Raw genomic sequence first — 18,187 nt, forward strand, 5'->3', positions numbered from 1 at the left:
ACTTTGTAACTTTTTCAAATTTCAACCAGATTATGAAAGAAGTAAATATACTGTATGTCCTACAGAAGGAATCAGTTTGTGTTCGAAAAGGAAAAGAGGTGGATTTCAACTGAAGGCGGAGGACCTGTGCTGTTTGACGTCCATTTCTTGGCAGCTGGTGGCGTCATAGCATAGTCGGCCCGTTCCCCCGTGGAGATGGAGAGGGCAGGGAACCCAAGTGAAGATGTTCTCTCTGCAGGTCACCCAAGGACGCAGGACTTACTTCGACATGTTTCCGCTTCTTTGGGAAGCGGGTCCACTTGAGGCCCAGTTCGAGATGCGTGCTCCCCTGAAGCAGAGGAGAGTGATAGTACCTGTTCACACAGATCCATAAAGAGCTGCAGCATTCCTGCGGTCGCAGAACTCACGTTCAGATGCCTGGACGCTTTGATGTCAGGGAGCTGCAGGATCTCAGCAGGACATGGCTCCTGCATCCTGTTTACACATGTTACACAGGGAGGCTGAGTCAAACTACGCTTTAAATAATCCGTTCGGAATCAAAACATCGTAGCCCACATAGTACCGGGGGCATAGCAGAACATTTCTGGGGGTTGACATCATCGATGTTCCGTACGCTGGGCTGGAAGCGCAGACTCCCAGAGGTGGTCGCTGGCGCTGGATAAATGAGAGCCAGCTGTGCTTTGCCCCGCTCTTGTCCCATGGCCGGAGGAGCAGGGCAACAGGCCTCCACGTGCAGCGCCTGCATGGGGGCCAGTGGAGTGCATCACTGTTACATTACATGTGGAAGCTCATGATATGTCCTCTGCGGCAAGCAAGCAGGCTTCCTCTCTGGAAGGGAAGCTGCTGATCTCAGGCAGCGAAATTCTGCCCCCTGCTGGCCAACTGGGGGAAAGGCATAAACAGGGACATTCAGGTTCCTGGTTGCACCATGAGGGGCCACATGTCAGTCACTTATACAGGTATGCACAGACATCTGGGAGTATCCAAAATATGAAAATGCGCATTTCCACAACTGTGTGCTTTTTCTAATAACTGGACGCCCTCTCTTTGTAAATGTCAGCATGTTGCACCTGCTCTTGTTGGACAGAGTGTTTTGTGCAGTGCTCCAATATTATCATGCTTTCATGGGGTTGCTCTCAACGGCCTCAGCCACATGCTGAAGTGCAGCATTTTTTACAGGAGTGTGTGTCACAGCACAGGGTGGATTACAGTCATACTGGATTAGAATGAGCTCTGGGGCCAACTGTGCATCTCTCATACACACACTGTCTGAAACCGCTTGTCCTAAGTGGGGGGGGGGGGGGGGGGGGGGGGGGGTCATGGTGAACCGGAGCCTCACCTGCCAACACAGGGCATAAGGCTGGACGGGGAGGGAGACACACCCAGGACAGGACGCCAGTCCATCACAAGGCACCCCCAGCTGGACTCGAACCCCAGACCCACCAGAGAGCGCGACCCAGCCAAACCCGCTGCACCACTGCAACCCCTTGCTGCGCATCTCAAAACGCCCAAACTTCTATATGTGGAACACTGATGGAGAGGGTTCAACTATCTTTGGAGTGTTTTGATCTAAAAACGGTCCTAATTCGCTCCATAGTTTGTCTCCTAGAAGAATGACACAACCAGCTGGAAGCCAGGGAGAAGCGCGTTTCTGCCACCCTTTTGTGCCCTAATCGGTTGTGTTCCGTAGGCTCTGTAGACAGCAGTAAACTGCATGGTGAAAAATGTGGTGAAGTGAAGGGAAACCTAGGCCTCCTCATCTCTGTCTACAGCGGAGCTCGGCTCTGCTTCTGGGGAAACTTTTAACGTTGCCGCCTAGCACAGATGGGCTAATGGCCGTGTGCCATGACCCGTACGCCTGTATTTCGGCATGGTTAATCAACACTGCTCTTATGAGTGAAAACAGCATCGGTAGCGATGAGAGACATCCTTTCAGGAGCGATCAGAGCAGGGTGCGTCTCCGGGTCAGTAACCCCCGTCGCTTGTTGAATGTTTTCCTTGCTGTAGATGGTCGACGAGCCTGTCGGCATCCAAGCGCCTGTGTCCGATAAGGAGTTTCACTCACCGTCACTTAGAGTCCTAACAAGCAGCAGCACATTTCTTCTTAGATGCTCCCGCTAGCAAAACCACATATAGTTGCAGTAGACAATTTGCACTGTTTTGCACGTATGCCGCTTGTTCTCACCGTTAACTAAGGACTTGCGTAAGGTCGCGCATTCAGTTTTCCGTTTTAAAATTCCTTTCTTCCTGCACGTCGTTTTCTGACCATCTCCGCCTTGCTTCTTTTGCCCGCCGCGTTTCTTGCGAGAACGGGAAGCAAAATAAACTCTCCCGCTGCTATCGGAATGCGGTGTTTTCAGTGCAAACACACGGCGACACGGGCAGCAGTGTGACGGCAGACCTTCGGGAGCTGCCTATGAGAAGCAGGCTTTGACTTCAACATGGAAACCATAAAGCCCAGCGAGTTATAAATACGCCCTTTTTCACTGTCTGGGACATCATTTGTGCCCGTTATGTCCAAAGGCGGAAAAACAGCGTGTCGGCGGGAGACTTGGCCCGTGTTCAGGTTGTGGCGAGCACTTAAAAGCACGCTGAAAAAGACTCCCGTGTTCCACTTTTGGACAAATATTATTGGATCTCACAGAACAAGCGATTAATCACCGAGTGATTCCAAACACTGGAATCGCCGCTCAGTCCGATAGAAGAAAGAAAAACACATTAAATGTGGTATTATACGTACAGGTGGGCAGAATGGTAGTATAAAGCAAGAAGGAAGATTACGCTTGAATATCGGGAATGACGCGTTACAAAAATTAACTATCGGTCCTAATTTGAATGGTTGGAATTGACCGGTTGATGGATATGACCACTGCAGCGCCGGAAGTCCATGATTTGTATTGTTGGTTTAAGATACGCAAGGTGTTCGTAACTATTTTCCACAGATAAGTCATGTCCTTTTTTCAAAATTATGACTTTGCGCAGGGAAGCAGGCAGTGGTAGTGAGAAGGTCTGGTGTTTTGCAGTCTAAAAGTCCCTGCTTTGAAACCTTGATTTATAGTCAGAAACACCCAGGATCCCTGCAGTAAGAATACGCTGCTAAATCAATGCTAAATCACTGCAAGTAATTCAGTGTACAAACCCAACCTTGTCCGTTGTCTTGGACCTCTGTGTGTGCGATAAAAGAAAATAGTGCACATCCACATGTTTTATGTGTGTGGGAACAGAAGTTTTGTAACAAATACTGTAAGTTACTTATCGAATGAAGCAGCTACAATGAACGGGCCCTTGTTTCTAATTTCCATGAGCAAAATGTGAACAAAAAAAGCCGAAGACCAACGTTAGTTTTTACCACATCTGTACATTTATTAAAAACACGAAAGAATAACGTACAGTTAAAATACATGTATGTCCCTGACGGCTGCGGAAATTGCGTTTCTTCGGAGATGTGCACTTTCTGTCATACAATCATCTCAGTATGATCATTATTATACCTTTGTTAATAAATACTGTACAAGAATAAAGCTAATAGATTTTTAAAGCACTTGACATACTGCGATATTATATAAAAATATTTTCAAAGAAGAAAACACAGCATTTGTTTAGAATTATCCCTTTTCACCAGCAAAACCAAATATTTAAATAAAGTGCTGTTATTTAAAATTCTTGTGAATGTGGCATGGTATTTTCTACATACTGTACTTCAGTCAGAGACAGACAGACTGGGATAAAAACTTGCCTTGTTTGGATAGTGTCCCATTCCACAGCGTCAGTGCAAACGCCGTGTGTTTGACAGATAAGAGAAATCTGTGTTTCTGCACTTCTTTCGTGTTGCATGAAAAAATGAAAGATGCAAAGCCTCATAATGTCCTTCCTTTTTCAGACAGGCTTCTATCAACATGCGCCTTTCGAAATCAAACATGTCCACGCGTCTTAGCGGTGAGGCTCGCAAAGAACACGGAACCCGAATTGGAGTTTTTAAGCCTTAAAACAACATCCTAAATATGCCCTTTTATCGGAGTCCAGGAATAAGGACCGTTGCCAAGCGCCCACATTCGCAGCGCGCTTCGTTTTTCCTAGAGGATCCGCTTCAGGTCAGCCTGTCCGTATGGCTATTCCTACACCGATAACCTCTGTGACCCTCTCTTATCTCCTGATTCCTTCCATCAGTCAACAAACCTTAGCTGTCTTGCTTACATTTTTGTTCAGGGACAAAGTGTTTCCTAGATTTACACTACAAAGATTAAATAACTGATCCTCGGGCTGATTGGTAGAAAAAAACATTCCGCTTATATTTTAAAGCACGCTGGTGTTTCCCCGTCGTTCACACCGGTGCCCGGACCGCTCCGAAGTACGACACGCTGAAATTATTTTGGGCCCGAGTACGTTGAACGGTTTACTCATGATGCTTTCGGCTCGTGCTTGGAATACATGGTTTGATTTCTCTACGTCTGGAGCGCGGGCACAGTTCAGCTTTATACCTCGGAAGACGACCCCCGCAGCTTTTCGAACCCGCTGCTCGTTCAGCCACCTAGACAGCATCTCGCTCACAAAATATCGGTCCGTAAGAAATTCGGCTCGCGCGAGAGAAGCACGGCCGTTCGGCTGCGGTCCCTTAGCTCCGCCCCTCAGGATTCCCGCATCTTGTGGAAACGCAGCGACCCTCTCCGAGTGTGCCTTTCCACCAGCCCTCGCCCAAAGTCCGCTTCCCGCACCTCTGCCAGGTCCGGAACGGTGCTCCGAAGCAGCACACCGCACACACAGTTAGCGCAAGCGGCTGAAGAGCTCGTTTGGACCGTACGTGTTTCGGCCCGAAAGGAGGGCGGGGCTCTCGCGTGGGCGGAGCGCCTCAGTACTCCCTGGCTTCCTCCAGCTGGCGGACGTAGGCCTCCTCCGGGGGGTTCTCGGCGCACCGCAGGCCGTTGTTGGGCGGCCGGGCCGCGTGGAAACGGCTCCAGTCGCCTTTGCACAGCACCCAGGGCAGCACGTCCACCTTGTGGTGCAGCTCGGGAGAGAAATCCGCGCTGATGAGGTCGGGCGTGCCGGCACCGCTGCCCCGCGTCAGGAGCTGCATGCTCTGGTCGTAGCAGCAGTGCTGAGAGGCCAGCGTGGAACTGTCTAAGGACAGCATGGAGCGCACGCACACCCGTGCCGTGGCCTTGTACACCGCCAGCTGCTCCTTGGGCCCGCTGGCATCTCGCCACCGGAACGACCTGCGCAGCTTGTCGTCGAAGATACTCACGGCGCTGTAGACCACCTCCGAGGGGTATCGGCAGGGGCAGCCGGGCAGCTCCGTGAGAACCTGGTGGAGATACTTTTGCAGGAAGTCGTTCTTACAGCTCAGCCACTGCTCACAGCTGTCCACATCCGTGAAAACTGAAAGCACGGAGACAGAGGGGTGGGCGGGTTTAACGAGGGGAGCAAAGATTAGGCCGCGAGCCCCACGTCCCAGGGTCACGCTGAAACCCCACAGAGTCAGAAGCAAAACAGCAAATCTCTCCCTTATTAGAACTTCTCCATGAAGTCAGACATGCCGAAAGTGCCGGGATATCCCGGCGAAACGCACGCTTAATGTTTCAACTTGACAAACACTTATGCAAGTTTAACAGGAATAAATCTCAATGACTTTTTCTTTCACGCGCAAATGTATCAAGTCCAAATCGCTTTCTGTTTAAATCTTTTGGCATTTTTGAAATTTGAAAAGCTCATAAAATATGAAAAACATAGTAGCGGACACGAAATAAAACGAACACGTGAAACAGTGTTAAAATAATAGCGTCTGGGTGAGGGAATCTGTTTGTACGAGTAGAGCTGCGTGTTTGATGGCCGTTATTTTTTAACGGGTCTAACTTTTCTCGTCGCGTTTCCGAAAGGCATTATTTCATATTAGCGCTACGTTAAAGCTTTTCATTCATGGCTTCGCTGCCGGGAGTGAGGGACCAGTACAAAGAAGAAAGGCACATCGAGCATTTGCTGAAAATGCTGATGATATTTCACGGCTCTCTGGGGAAACACCTACTGTCACAGACTGGGAAGATTTCACACTGAGCTTAAACTCCCTCTGCTGCAGAAGAACCCAACGGTTGCATTTTCGCAAACAATTTTGTGTGCTAAACGGAAGCCTTCGGTGCCCTCGATGTTCAGCCGTTTTCTCCACCGCAGCAGGGCACACACACTCATCTGTGAGTGACCTAAACAGGTGCCTTTCCATATCAAAACGCACATTCTCCCAAACTGATGCTCAGTAGCCAGGCTGAGGGGTATCAAGGTTAAGACTCTGGTTTTGACCTACAAGACAGTTAAAGGATCTGCACCCTGATCCAGGCCTACAGTGCCTGACCACTCCCTACACTCCAGGAAGACCACTGCACTCCTCCACAATGGGCAGCATGTTGATCTGATGCCTGAGAGGTCCAAATTCAAAAGCCTGCAGGTTCTCAGTTTTTTATCTCTGATGTGATAAAATGAGCTCCCCCTCTACCTCAGAACTGCTGAATCCCTTTCGACATTCAAGAAAAGTGTAAACGGGCATCTCGTTCAGACCTGCGTCTCTTTGGTTCCCCAAACTGCTCCATAAACTTCCATCGCATCAGCTGTTCCTCATGGTCACCTTTGTAGCTTCTGTGAATTCTACAGACTGTGTTTTGACAATCATGTGTTTGTATCTATAAGCGTTCATCTCTTCAATGCCCTCTTGTCCACTGAGTTTGGAGCAAGGCGTCTGGCAAATGATCAAGTGTAAATGTGTAGAGGACAACGTGCCTAACCCGCAGGAGTCAGGAGTGAGGACTGACCTGCTGGAATGGGCTCCGTGGCGGTCTGTGGTGTGAAAGGCATGAGGTCCGTCACAAAATCCACATCATCTAAAGGGCCATAAGGAGAACAAAAGATCACAGGTCAACAGGTATATGAACAGCTTGCTGGGAGAGGGAACGGAGTAGAGGTTCACTGAGCACTGCTGGACAGCTGCAGTCGAGGAGATGAGACTATTTGAGGTGGGTGAAGGTGACTAGAACATCTGGCTCCCAGCAGGGAATACCATGTTACGCGTCGCATAATGCTTTAACGCACAGTTTTAAAGATTTATTTAGAATTCGGTGTAAAGAAATGGGTTCCACAACTGCTTGGATATAAATTTGGAACACAATAACATCAAGAATAATGAACTACATTAAGTACTATTAAGCACAAAGTAACAGAAAACACAATCCAAAAGTCAAACTAATGAATGTGTTATGCATGCTCTTTAACCCTAGCTGTGTTTAAGTAACATTTTTAGACAAATGGGAACTCGCTGGCACCGGATCCGTCATTTATTCGTTCATTTTCATCCAGTACAGCTATTAACAACTGCTCATCCACTTTAGGGTCGTGGTGGTCTGGGGCCTATCCCTTAAGTACACTGAGTGAGGCAGGGTGCACCCCGAACAGGACGGCAGCCCATCGAAGGCCAATCGCATACAGACACACACTTATTCATTCAGTCACACTTTCACACACTAAGGACAATTCAGAGTCAGCAATTCACCTGAAAAATACACTGGACTGTGGGAAGAAACCATTACTATGAAATTACTTTATCACAAATGACCTTCCAGAAAAAAACTACTGTTATTGCAAGGTATCCATCTGAATAATTATTAATATATTATTTTCTAGAAAGTGGGGGTGCAGTGGTGCGGTGGCGCGGTGGGTTGGACCGCAGTCCTACTCTCCGGTGGGTCTGGGGTTCGAGTCCCGCTTGGGGTGCCTTGTGACGGACTGGCGTCCCGTCCTGGGTGTGTCCCCTTCCCCCTCCGGCCTTACGCCCTGTGTTGCCGGGTAGGCTCCGGTTCCCCGTGACCCCGTAAGGGACAAGCGGTTCTGAGAACGTGTGTGTGTGTGTGTGTGTGTGTGTGTGTGTGTGTGTGTATTTTCTAGAAAGTCCCAGAGCTGACGAGGTCTTTTTAGAGGCGCCGACTCTTGTGCCCGGCGGTTCCTGACGGCGACCGACAACCGACACCTCGTGTGCGTAGCAGAAAATGTTACCTGGACAGTGCTTAAGGTCGCAGGTCCTGGTTTCCGTTGCCGTGCAAGCGTAACCGCAGGACCGCATCCTCTTCTGGTTGCCATTGCCGCAGGTGATGCTGCAGGGTGACCAGGAGCTCCACTCCTGCTCTTCATACTCTGTGGGTGAGACAACTCATATGTGACACGAGGGGAGGAAGAAACACACAGCAGGTCAGGGTGGGGTCAGCTGTATTTGAAGGAGGCCTCTTTGTCTTTCATTAGCAGTAGTAAATTCCTCAGATGGTGGGTGTGATATTCAGTAAAACTGTTGTCGCTAATTAGTTACAGCAATAAGCACGTACAGTAATAAGTACTTGCAGGAGTTCCATGTGTTGTTTAGCAACAATATCCCGATGTGCCTTACATAAGAGGTGAATGCATGCTGCGCAAGGAGACCGGAGCGTGCAGAGAAGCTCTACAGCTGCTCGGCGCATGAAACGCGATTGTTTCGTTTAAACGACAGGGTTGAGAGATGGAGGCTGTCATAATAGCAGGATTGGGCTGCGAGTATCCAAACAAAAACAGACTAAAACAAGCAAAAAACAAAGAAAAAAAAGCTCCAGATTCTGTCCAGATAAAAAGATTATTCTCGTTAACGTGTCGCCATGACAACATGTTGGAGTAAACGCTACAACTTGGCCCTGATCGTATGAACTTCCTGTCGATTAAAAAAAAAACTTCTGAAAGCAAGCAAAAGCCTGCTATCAGCTATAAATCAGGGCCTTCAATAGAGCGGCTTTATTTGCTCGCAGCAACAGATAACGGGTCTTTCCTGCCCTGCATGCCCGTATGGAACGTGCTGGGCAGACCACAGACCTGCAGCATCTCGAGGCTTGCACGACAACAGCGATGACGCCCCAGTCATCTCTGGCTGCTGCTGTCCTACGACAAATATTTGGCTACCCGCTCGACAATGGGACGCTGATTTTATTTAAAGAAATTTCTTGGACGCTTCACGCCTTCTGCTTCAAGACGTGCGAGAGCATTTATGAGAAACGGCGACAGTTGGGCGCTACCACGATGAGCTCCCCGCTTGCACCACGTCACGCTCACCGTACTCGTCTGTCGAATCCCATCCCTGGTTCCAGCGACCGTCCCACTCTCCACCAACACCGCTCGGGACTGGCTCCTCGCCATCGTACTCTAACCCAAGGTCCTCAGATGAGTCCTCCAAGCTTCCATGGCTTTGCTCATTTTCCTCTGAATCGGGGTACTTCCAGAACAGAGGCCAGAAGAGCTTCCTATTACCTAGCCAGTCCAAAGTGGAGAGTGACCAGTCGCTGCGACCCTCCTTTGCCAAATCCATCTCCATCTCGGTCTGAGGGCTTTCCACCACCTCGATGGTTACCTGCAGCAGGGGGCAGGCCTTCGTTAGTCAACGCACCGCCAGATGAACCACGGTCACAGTGCAGTGGAGAGTGACAACTCACCGTACCTGCATCTTTCCCAGAATGGGATTTATTTAGCATGTGCCTTTTTCATTAGTATTTTCAGAAATTTCTACACCATTCTCAAAAATTGTACGTGCTGTCATTTGCACGTAGCAGTGAGTCACCAGTAATTTCCACTGAACTAAGTATATAATCTGTTTCTTGCAACTATTGCTCAACCGAGAGCAGGGCAAATACACCCAAATCTTCCCTTGTGTAGGGCAGGTTACTTAATCCCACATGTTCCTCTGCTGAGCCACATTAGATAACCCCCACATCTTCCCATGCCTGGTGTAACTTATGGAGATACCACCTCCATAAACTGCCGAGACGTCAGATGGGCACGGAGACGCGGCCTGTTTACGGCACATTCTCAGTTGGCATGATCAAACTTGTCATCCCTACGCGTGGCGGAACCAGAGCGATCGTGCCCTTTTACAGTTTGCAGCTAGAAACAAAAAGCTGCTTGTTTATGTCCCACATAGCACAACATCTGATGGCTGCCACGACTGTTTACAGAAACCGACTCCGCAATCAGCGGTTATACAATTTCGGCCGTGCTGGAGCTTGAAGCTGCTGCTGGCTTTCGCATCAGCAAGGTCTTCTCAGAGCGCCGACCCTGTCCCTGGGACTGCAGACTATGGGCCACTGTCAGGTACTTTACCGATGGTCAAAACCCATGGACCAGGGCCTTTCGTGCACAGTACCGATTCAGTGTGAAAGCCCTTTAAATGGCACACATTTAAAGCAACAAGAGCAATGGGATGGCACAGCAAGTGCCCGACAGATGGAAGAAGCCATTCCTCGCTAGAACTGGGCAAAAGGGAGCAACATGCAAGACGTGAGCCCTCCTGGTTGTCTCTCCACTGCACGGAAGTCACTCCCCCACTAGAGTTTTAGAGCAGAGCCAAAGGTGAGCTGAAAATCCCTTCTCAGGGTACCCTCTGTACTCTCTTAGTCTGCCATTAAAATGGGGTATGTATCAGCTCACAGTCTGGACTACAGTGAGCCTTTTCCATGTACGTTTGCTTCAGGCACTAGTTCACATAGTCTGTATTTCCTGCCATTATGGGTTATTATTGTAAGCATCAGACAACATTTACTAAAGCTCTCCATTGCGCAATTAGATATGAATTTCTATTATGTGAGGCTGAAAAAATGCATGTTACACTTATACAGAGCCTCATTTAAAACCATTTTGAAACACGGACAAGGACTTTTTTGACAAGCACGAAACAGTGTCACAAAGGAGGGGGTCCAAAAGTGTCTTTTACAGGACGGACCGATGATGGATATGGAATTGCAGAACAGATCGGCTGTCACTTTTCTGGGGCAAAGTGCCGACGAAGCACCTTGCACACCTGGGTTTCAACTAAAGTGCTGTGCATCTTAACAAAAAAAAAAAAAAAAAGATGCCCCTGTTGTAGGCACTCACTCTCTCACTTTCAATAATTGCTCGTCCTTGTCAGGATTGTGGTGGTTCAGAGCCTAAACGGAATTACTGGGGACTAGCGTAGGAGGGGTACACCACGGACGGGACGCCAGTCCAGTGCAGGGTAGCACACATGCACGCATTCACACGCTACCTGCAATTTAGCGTTACAGATTCACCTGAAACACAAGTCTTTGGAGTGTAGAGGGAAACCATTTGAATCCAGCGCCATGCACACACAACTTACACCCAGACACCGTAAGGCAGCAGTGCTACCCGCTGCGCCAACATGATGCATGTCACAAGTTCTGTCTCAAAAAAAAAAAAACGGTATTTCTACCTGAATATTTGGGTTCAAGGAGCTGAGGTCTGCATTGGCAAGGTCAGGAAAGTTTTTCAGGTCAAAAACAAACGGCTTAGTCTCTTGTTCTGGCGTGGGTCTGTTCAAAGCTCCACCTGACACGTGGGAGGACCATCGTCTTCGACGGTGACGCAGAGTGGACCGGTCGTTCTGCTGGACCTGGTTAGGCTGCAGAACTTCCAGTACATGGCTGAGATTCTCGGAAGCTGTCTGAGAGCTTACCTGTTTAAAACAAACCATAATGTTAGTCTACACATTGAGGTCGGGCTAGACATCCGACCACACATCCGATTTCTTTTGCTTCTCTGGGAGAACATTATTATTTTGATTATCAATAAATATTTTTTTTTTTAACTTTTCTGTAATTTACCATTCTGCAATGTTTTCTTTAAGAAAAATCGGTGCTTTCAATTACAGTGTCAACAGGATGCTGAAAATACAATGTGAAGAAGGACTTCGACTTTCAAGCAACTAAATCACAGCAAAAATGCAGCTACATGGTCGTGTCATTTTAATACAACAGAAATGAAGAAATATCAGATATAGAAGTCGGACAATGAGCGCCTCGATAAACATTTCTATAACAACATGAGACGACGACACAAGTCGTCTGGCCTATAATTCGAAAGAGGTCACAAGCTTCGAAGCTATTCGGCGTGGAAAGCGCAAGTGTGCTGAAAGTCACGACGGCACGTGCCAAACACTGAGGGGCTGCATCAGGGCGCTTTGTGCGTCGAGATCAACAGCAGCACAACTACACAAGTTTAACAAAGGTGCTATTTATGTTAGGGCTGTTGGTCGGAAACTTGTAGCACTGACGACGTGAAAAAAAACTGATATCCTGGAGTAATGAACACAAAGCGGTGTTTTTTTTCCCTCACTTGTAATCCTACATGGAGACCCCTGAGCAGTGGCAAAAAAATAACGTGGTGTGATAAGTTGTCTCTTGCATTATCGTATACCTGGACAGGTTTAGTGCTGGTGAAAGCCAAGGCGTCCCTTCAATCTATAGTCCTTGTTGCCACCTTGCATGGTGAATTTTCTGTAATTTCATGAGAGTTGCTGGATCCAGTGGCAGTCCAGCATAGTCTTGCAACAGCCAAGGAATTTCACACTATTTTACATGACCATGTGCTTCAGTGTCTTACCACAATGTTCCCATTTTCCAGACAATAATACCCCATAGACACCACAGAAGAGATTCAAGTGTGCTTTACGAACACCAGGATGCAACCCAAGACCTTCCCTGTCTTTTCCAATCATCCGATCTAAAGTTCACCAATTCTTTTTTTGGGAAATTCTGACTTGCAGCAAAAAGTACATTACCTCCTCTTTTAAGGCCTTCCTTCTAGAAGAATAGTCCAATATCCTGCTGCGCGCGGTTCAGGACTCGTATGACAGCATTCCAAGAGGGATTGAAGTTGTTCTGAAACGTGGCCCTAGTCTGTGTTGGTTACTTGATATTCATGCATTGTTTCCATTATTCTGTCCACTCGCTGTAGGTCTCAGATGTTTAATACGCTACTGCGAAACCAAAACCCAAAAGCCAGGGGGTCCGCTGGTGTAACACAATGACGCAGCAACAGTGCTTACGGCCATGCCCCCGTTCACAGAGTGGACAAAGACCCCCTTGCACTCATGCTGTCCTGTCTTCATTCCAACCCTAAGTCCCATCTGAGTGGCTCTCTTGTTACAGGTCACTCTTCTCTGCATATGGCAAGAGGGAGACAGATAGAGTTCCCTCTGTGGCCGCAGTTCACTGCTACAGAAAGAGGTAATAAGGCTGATTTCTCATTAATTAAAAACTAATAACTCTGCACTTTATTATAAGACAGCGCATGCAGTGTAAAAGAAACTGATCGCTGACGTTTTTATTTTAGAATATTTACTTCTTGTGTCTAACAAGGCTGGATTTTAAGGTTACCAGTGTCTCCCAATTCATTAGTGCTTCACTGCTCATCGTGTTTGAGAATTACTGTTCTGTGGGAAATATGGGATTGTGGGTAGCGGAGCAGCCAGCACTGCTGACAGCTTCGACCGAGGCCCGTGCGAATCCCATGTTCCCAGTGCCAGCGATCTATACATCTGGGACTCCGGTTTCTCCCCTGCAGGCAGAGGAGGTGCCCCGATCAAAGCTGTCGTGGCTCGCGGAGCCGGCCAGGACCGGCTCCTCCACACGCACGCAAAGCAGATGTTCCACACCGACACCCTCGTCGGTTCTGTCAAGATACCCGCGGAACTCACTTGACCACACTTGAACAGAGAGGGAAAAAAAACAGTACACCCCTGAGGAAAGAATAAATCATGTTTATAGGTGAATTTTAAAGCACGTTTCAAGAACGGGCCGAAACCGCTGCGGTGTCAAACAGCTGATGTTAAGCGTACAGCCACTTAACTGTCGACAAACAGTTTACAACTGTTCCGGACCATGCGAGCGCTCCACTAACAGCATCCTTCCACAGACGTAGTAAAACCCCTGCTGTACTCCATCAGCGTCACCCCAACACAGGGGCCCAGACGTGCACCAACTCCAGGACGATGAGTCTCCGATTGTGCCGCGCTGTGCTTAGCGTACAGTTTTGCCTCGAACATCTGCGGGGGTCTTCAAGACGGATCCTTCACGCCAGCAGTGACTGTAGTACTACCCTCCACCCAGGGACAGAACACTACTAGGAGTCATAGTAGAGCGAGACTGAGGAATGTGTCACGACTCCTTAATATACAACAATGAGATTCTTCAGCAAAGTAGAACAGCTCATTGCTTTGAACTCAATTTTTTATATGTATTTATATTTTCTATGGGGGGGGGGGGGGAGCAGTGGCGCAGCGGGTTGGGCCGGGTCCTGCTCTCCAGTGGGTCTGGGGTTCGAGTCCCGCTTGGGGTGCCTTGCGACGGACTGGCGTCCCGTCCTGGGTGCGTCCCCTCCCCCTCTGGCCCTGCGCCGAGTTGCTGGGTTGGGCTCCGGTTCCCCGCGACCCCGTATGGGACAAGCGGTTCAGAAAGTGTGTGTGTATATTTTCTATGTATTTTAGCGTACAATGATAGTGACCGCTCAGAAGGTAAAACTCAAGAAGAGGGTGCCACGATGCATAGGACCTCCTTCAGTCACGTCTGCAGTCTTCCGCACAGAAAGAAGGCTGTGGCGTCAATGTCGTTTCTGTTCGGCCGGGTCCGCTGTTCAGCGCACCCAGGGAAATTTACCATGACACTTCATAACTGATTAAATGAAACCGTTAATCTGGTTTGCAGCCAAACGATTTAAAGATTCCTCGGCAATGCAGCAATCGGTATTAGCCCCGCACTCTCCCGAATTCTTTCTGACACTCGATCTTGAGCAAACACCCGGACCGCTTGCTCCGTGGGTGTAGGTGCACGCACGCGCCACGTGCGCGTACACGTGCGAGCGCTTCCCTCGCACATTTGCTGCTGCTGAAATATTAGCTGGTGTTTCTTCATCAAAAGCAGACATTAAATTCTGGAGAAAAACATTTGACATAGATTTTTCTTTTCTTTTTTTTTTTTTAAATCTTAAATCATACACCATGCACTTTGCCTGTGGACTATGGTATACTGTTTCAGCTTAACCTCAGCTAAAGCCTGGGACATTTGAGAGCACAATAGCCCACAGCTTTCCACACAGATGGGTGACTTGAACTCTGGAAAGGACTGAAGAATTTAGCACCCTCCCACAGCGTGTCACGGCCACGGGGTTTCGGCCATCGCTCCATCCAGTCTCAGCGCTCAGCATCATTCCAGCGAGGTCTCAACTGGCACGAGGGATGAGGCTCCTGCTGCTCTCCTCTCATTTCCTGCTGTATGATGCCATGTGAACTTCCGCTGGGACGATGATTAAAACCCTTATTTCTATGAAGGGTCTCAACCACAGCTGAAGGGGAGAAGGAGCAGCACTTTTATTTACTGATCCCATTCAATCCCAAGTTCCCAGTGTCTGGATTTCCACTTCACGGCAGTCCATACAGGAGTCACACACACACACACACACACACACACACACACACACTTTCAGAAACCGGTTATCCCAGGCAGGGTCGCAGTGAGCCGAAGCCTCACCTGGCAGCCAGGGCATAAGGCTGGAGAGAGAGGGGACACACCCAGGACAGGACGCCGGTCCATCGCAAGGAATCCCAAGCAGGACTTGAACCCCCAGACCCACCAGAGAGCAGGACCCAGCCAAACCCACTGCACCACCGTGCCCCCCTTTTCATACTAGAATAAATATTAATAATCCTTACCAAGTATGACGACACATTGCCTCAAATAATACACTTGGCTGGTAGCCTAGGTTAAAACAACTGCTTTTGCACCCAAAGGTCATCGGTTCAATTCCCATCCAGCTTTAGTACTCCTAAACTGCTCCACTAGCATTACTACCCAGCTGTATAAATGGGCAAAATAACTGTAAATACCTTGTTAAGTCGCGTTGCAGGGAATGCGGCAGCAACTAAATGCTGCAAACGTGGTTAAGTACGGCGCGTCTCTGCGCAGCTCAGGTGTGTGAGTGAGGTGTGCGCGCGCCGCTCTCACAGGCCACTCGCGCCGCCATCGCGCCGCTCGTCGCCCGCCGAAGAGGCGAACCCCCACCGCGCTCCTGCTCCGCGCGTTTTTTTGCCGAGCGCTGAGTGTTTCACACTCTCTAGGTGTCACGGATACACACACTTATCTTGCGCCGCTCGCCGAGGCCGGGCCACCGCTCCTCCCTCGTTCAGCACGAACGGACGCACTTGCTTGCAGTACTTTAGACTAGTACTTTTACTTTTTTGAAGAAGAAGAAGAAAGACCGCACGGCAGCGCGTGCGAATTCCGCAACGACACGTTTCTCCAACTCTTTTCCGTTAAACACGCAGCCCGTCAGGAATGACTTTTTTTTTTTTTTTTTTTTTTCTCCGACCGAACGGCGCCGGCTTCCTTCACTCGTCATTTTTGGTTTACAAAAAAGCCAGCTCCTCGTGCAAAAGTTATCCACACCCGAAAATCATTTCTTTTGTGTTTTACACGCAGTTTGGTCGGACGAAGTGACCGGCGTTGTGAGAAAAGGTGAACGAACGGTCACCGACAGGACCGGCACGCGCGCGGACAGTGAGTGGAACATGAGCACGTGCGCTTCACATTAAATCATGCGTCTACGGACCTTTCTCCTTTATACCGAATCGATCCGCACGAGAAGCAGCATTTCAAACCCGTGCTAGAACTGGCGCACCGCTCCCGTTTACTTTACACGCGGGCTGAGATGAGTCAGGACGGCCGAAGCGCGCGCGATGCTCGTGCGTGCAGCTGTCTCTCACCTCGAGGAGCCCGCTGTCGCGTGTCTTCGCTGGGAAGCCCCGGACCGCAGGAACGAGCAGCGCCGCGAGGAAGACCCTGCACAGCAGGCACCCTTTTCTTCCGGACGTGCGCATGTCTGCTCGACGCCGGCGGAGTTTAAAAAAAAAAAAAAAAGCGAGGTGCTGCGGGGTGATGCCGCGGCAGGGAGCCTCGTGCACCTCGCGATGACTCGTGCGGGAAGCTCGCGCCGCTCCTCCTCAGGCCGGGTGCGAAGCTGTCCTCGCGCGCGGGCCGCTTCAGCAGCCAGCTGTCAGTGCTCGTTCCGGCTGCGTCTTTCCCATCATGATGTTCCCCGCTCCGAAGTGCCTCGGTCCTTAGTTTGCGCTCTTTATGCAGTGTTTTGTGCAGCGTTTCCAGACGTCCAGTTCACGTGAAGAAGAAGAAGAAGAACACGTCCAGAGCCCCCTCCTCATCGGGCTCGGAAGTGTCCGTTCACCGACGCTCAGAGGAGTTCTGCATATTATTCCCGCGAAACGCCGCTTTCTTCAACTCGAGGGTTAATAATGTTCTTCACTTCCATAGCGGCTGTTGGTTCTGCACCGAACTGTGACCTGAATTATGTCAGATCCGCGGCCACTAACACGACACGATCTGTCACATTTCATGCCGGACTTGTGTCCGTTCCGCTCGTGCGTGTGGCACCAGTTCACAGTCCTTCTGCACGCTGTGGGCTCTTGTACTGCGAGTCAGTCCCACCTTCCCGGCGCTGTGACGTGGAGAGGAGGGTCCCGCACCGGGCGGGTCGAGGAAGACGGCACGAACGAACGAACACATGAATGAATGAATGAATGAATGAATGAGATCCTTCCGCGGGAAGACGATGACAGGGCGGAGGTGACAGAAGAGGCGATGGGAGCTGGAAAGACGTGTCCCAAGTTTATTCATAATAAGTTCCAAATATCATGGAATTAAATCGATTAAATAAAAAAGCCTCAAGGCTCAGTTAACAGTACTCTCAATCTCATATAAAAACTGCGACTCTCTTGTACATTAATCGCCACTACAATAAAAGGTAAAGGCGGGAAATTCTTTGGCTTGTGTTTTATGGGATTCTGTTAGCAGAAAAAAGGTAAATCGCGCCTTGGGATAATGTCATTTGAAGGGTCGAGTCCACGTGGCGCAGCCGAGGCTCAGCGAGCTGAAGAGAGGAGCCGAACACCTTCCTGGGACCAAGGTTGCTGCTTCCATCAACACATCTGAGTGGAACTCTCACTTAGAAATGCAGGGAAAGTGAGACCAAAACTACTGAAGTGTAAGATGTTCTGGGTGAAGACATCCGTCAAGTAGTTGCTGAAAGAGTGGGAGAGCGATCCTGCGCAGGAGAGACGGAAACGGCGAAAACGGAGAGGACATCTGGATGCCATGCGGATTTTTATTAGTCACCATCTTAATACTTCACACACACATCTTATCCTTTTTAGCCACGCAACATAACTCAGCACCTTGGTATCGATGGGCCGTTGTCGACATGTGGCCTGGATGCCTCAGCATCTACACACAGCTCCACAGTCCCTTTACCCTTATTGTCTTAATATGCAAGGCCACGGCCCGGATCCATGTGGAGCTCAGCAAGT

General features: G+C 49.3%; 1 protein-coding gene across 1 annotated transcript; it reads right to left on the reverse strand.

The window, feature by feature from the left end:
- Nucleotides 1-3,413: 3,413 nt before the first annotated feature.
- On the reverse strand, nucleotides 3,414-17,295 carry LOC108919643 (isthmin-2-like). Its single transcript, XM_029258272.1, has 6 exons — nucleotides 16,574-17,295; nucleotides 11,249-11,491; nucleotides 9,100-9,394; nucleotides 8,026-8,163; nucleotides 6,792-6,860; nucleotides 3,414-5,373 (listed from the first exon to the last, which is right to left on the reverse strand). Exons 1-6 carry the CDS (start codon nucleotides 16,685-16,687, stop codon nucleotides 4,847-4,849), a joined length of 1,386 nt encoding a protein of 461 aa, XP_029114105.1. The 5' UTR covers nucleotides 16,688-17,295; the 3' UTR covers nucleotides 3,414-4,846.
- Between the last annotated feature and the right edge of the window lie 892 nt (nucleotides 17,296-18,187).

The sequence above is a fragment of the Scleropages formosus genome, chromosome 15 (genome assembly GCF_900964775.1).
Source record: "Scleropages formosus chromosome 15, fSclFor1.1, whole genome shotgun sequence".
Lineage (NCBI taxonomy): Eukaryota > Metazoa > Chordata > Actinopteri > Osteoglossiformes > Osteoglossidae > Scleropages > Scleropages formosus.

Coding starts and splice junctions, on each gene's coding strand:
- LOC108919643 (XM_029258272.1), bottom strand. CDS start 16,687: ATGCGCACGTCCGGAAGAAAAGGGTGCCTGCTGTGCAGGGTCTTCCTC. Junction 8,164..9,099: donor GGATTCGACAGACGAGTACG/GTGAGCGTGACG, acceptor TCTCACCCACAG/AGTATGAAGAGCAGGAGTGG. Junction 5,374..6,791: donor CACGGAGCCCATTCCAGCAG/GTCAGTCCTCAC, acceptor CCGTGCTTTCAG/TTTTCACGGATGTGGACAGC.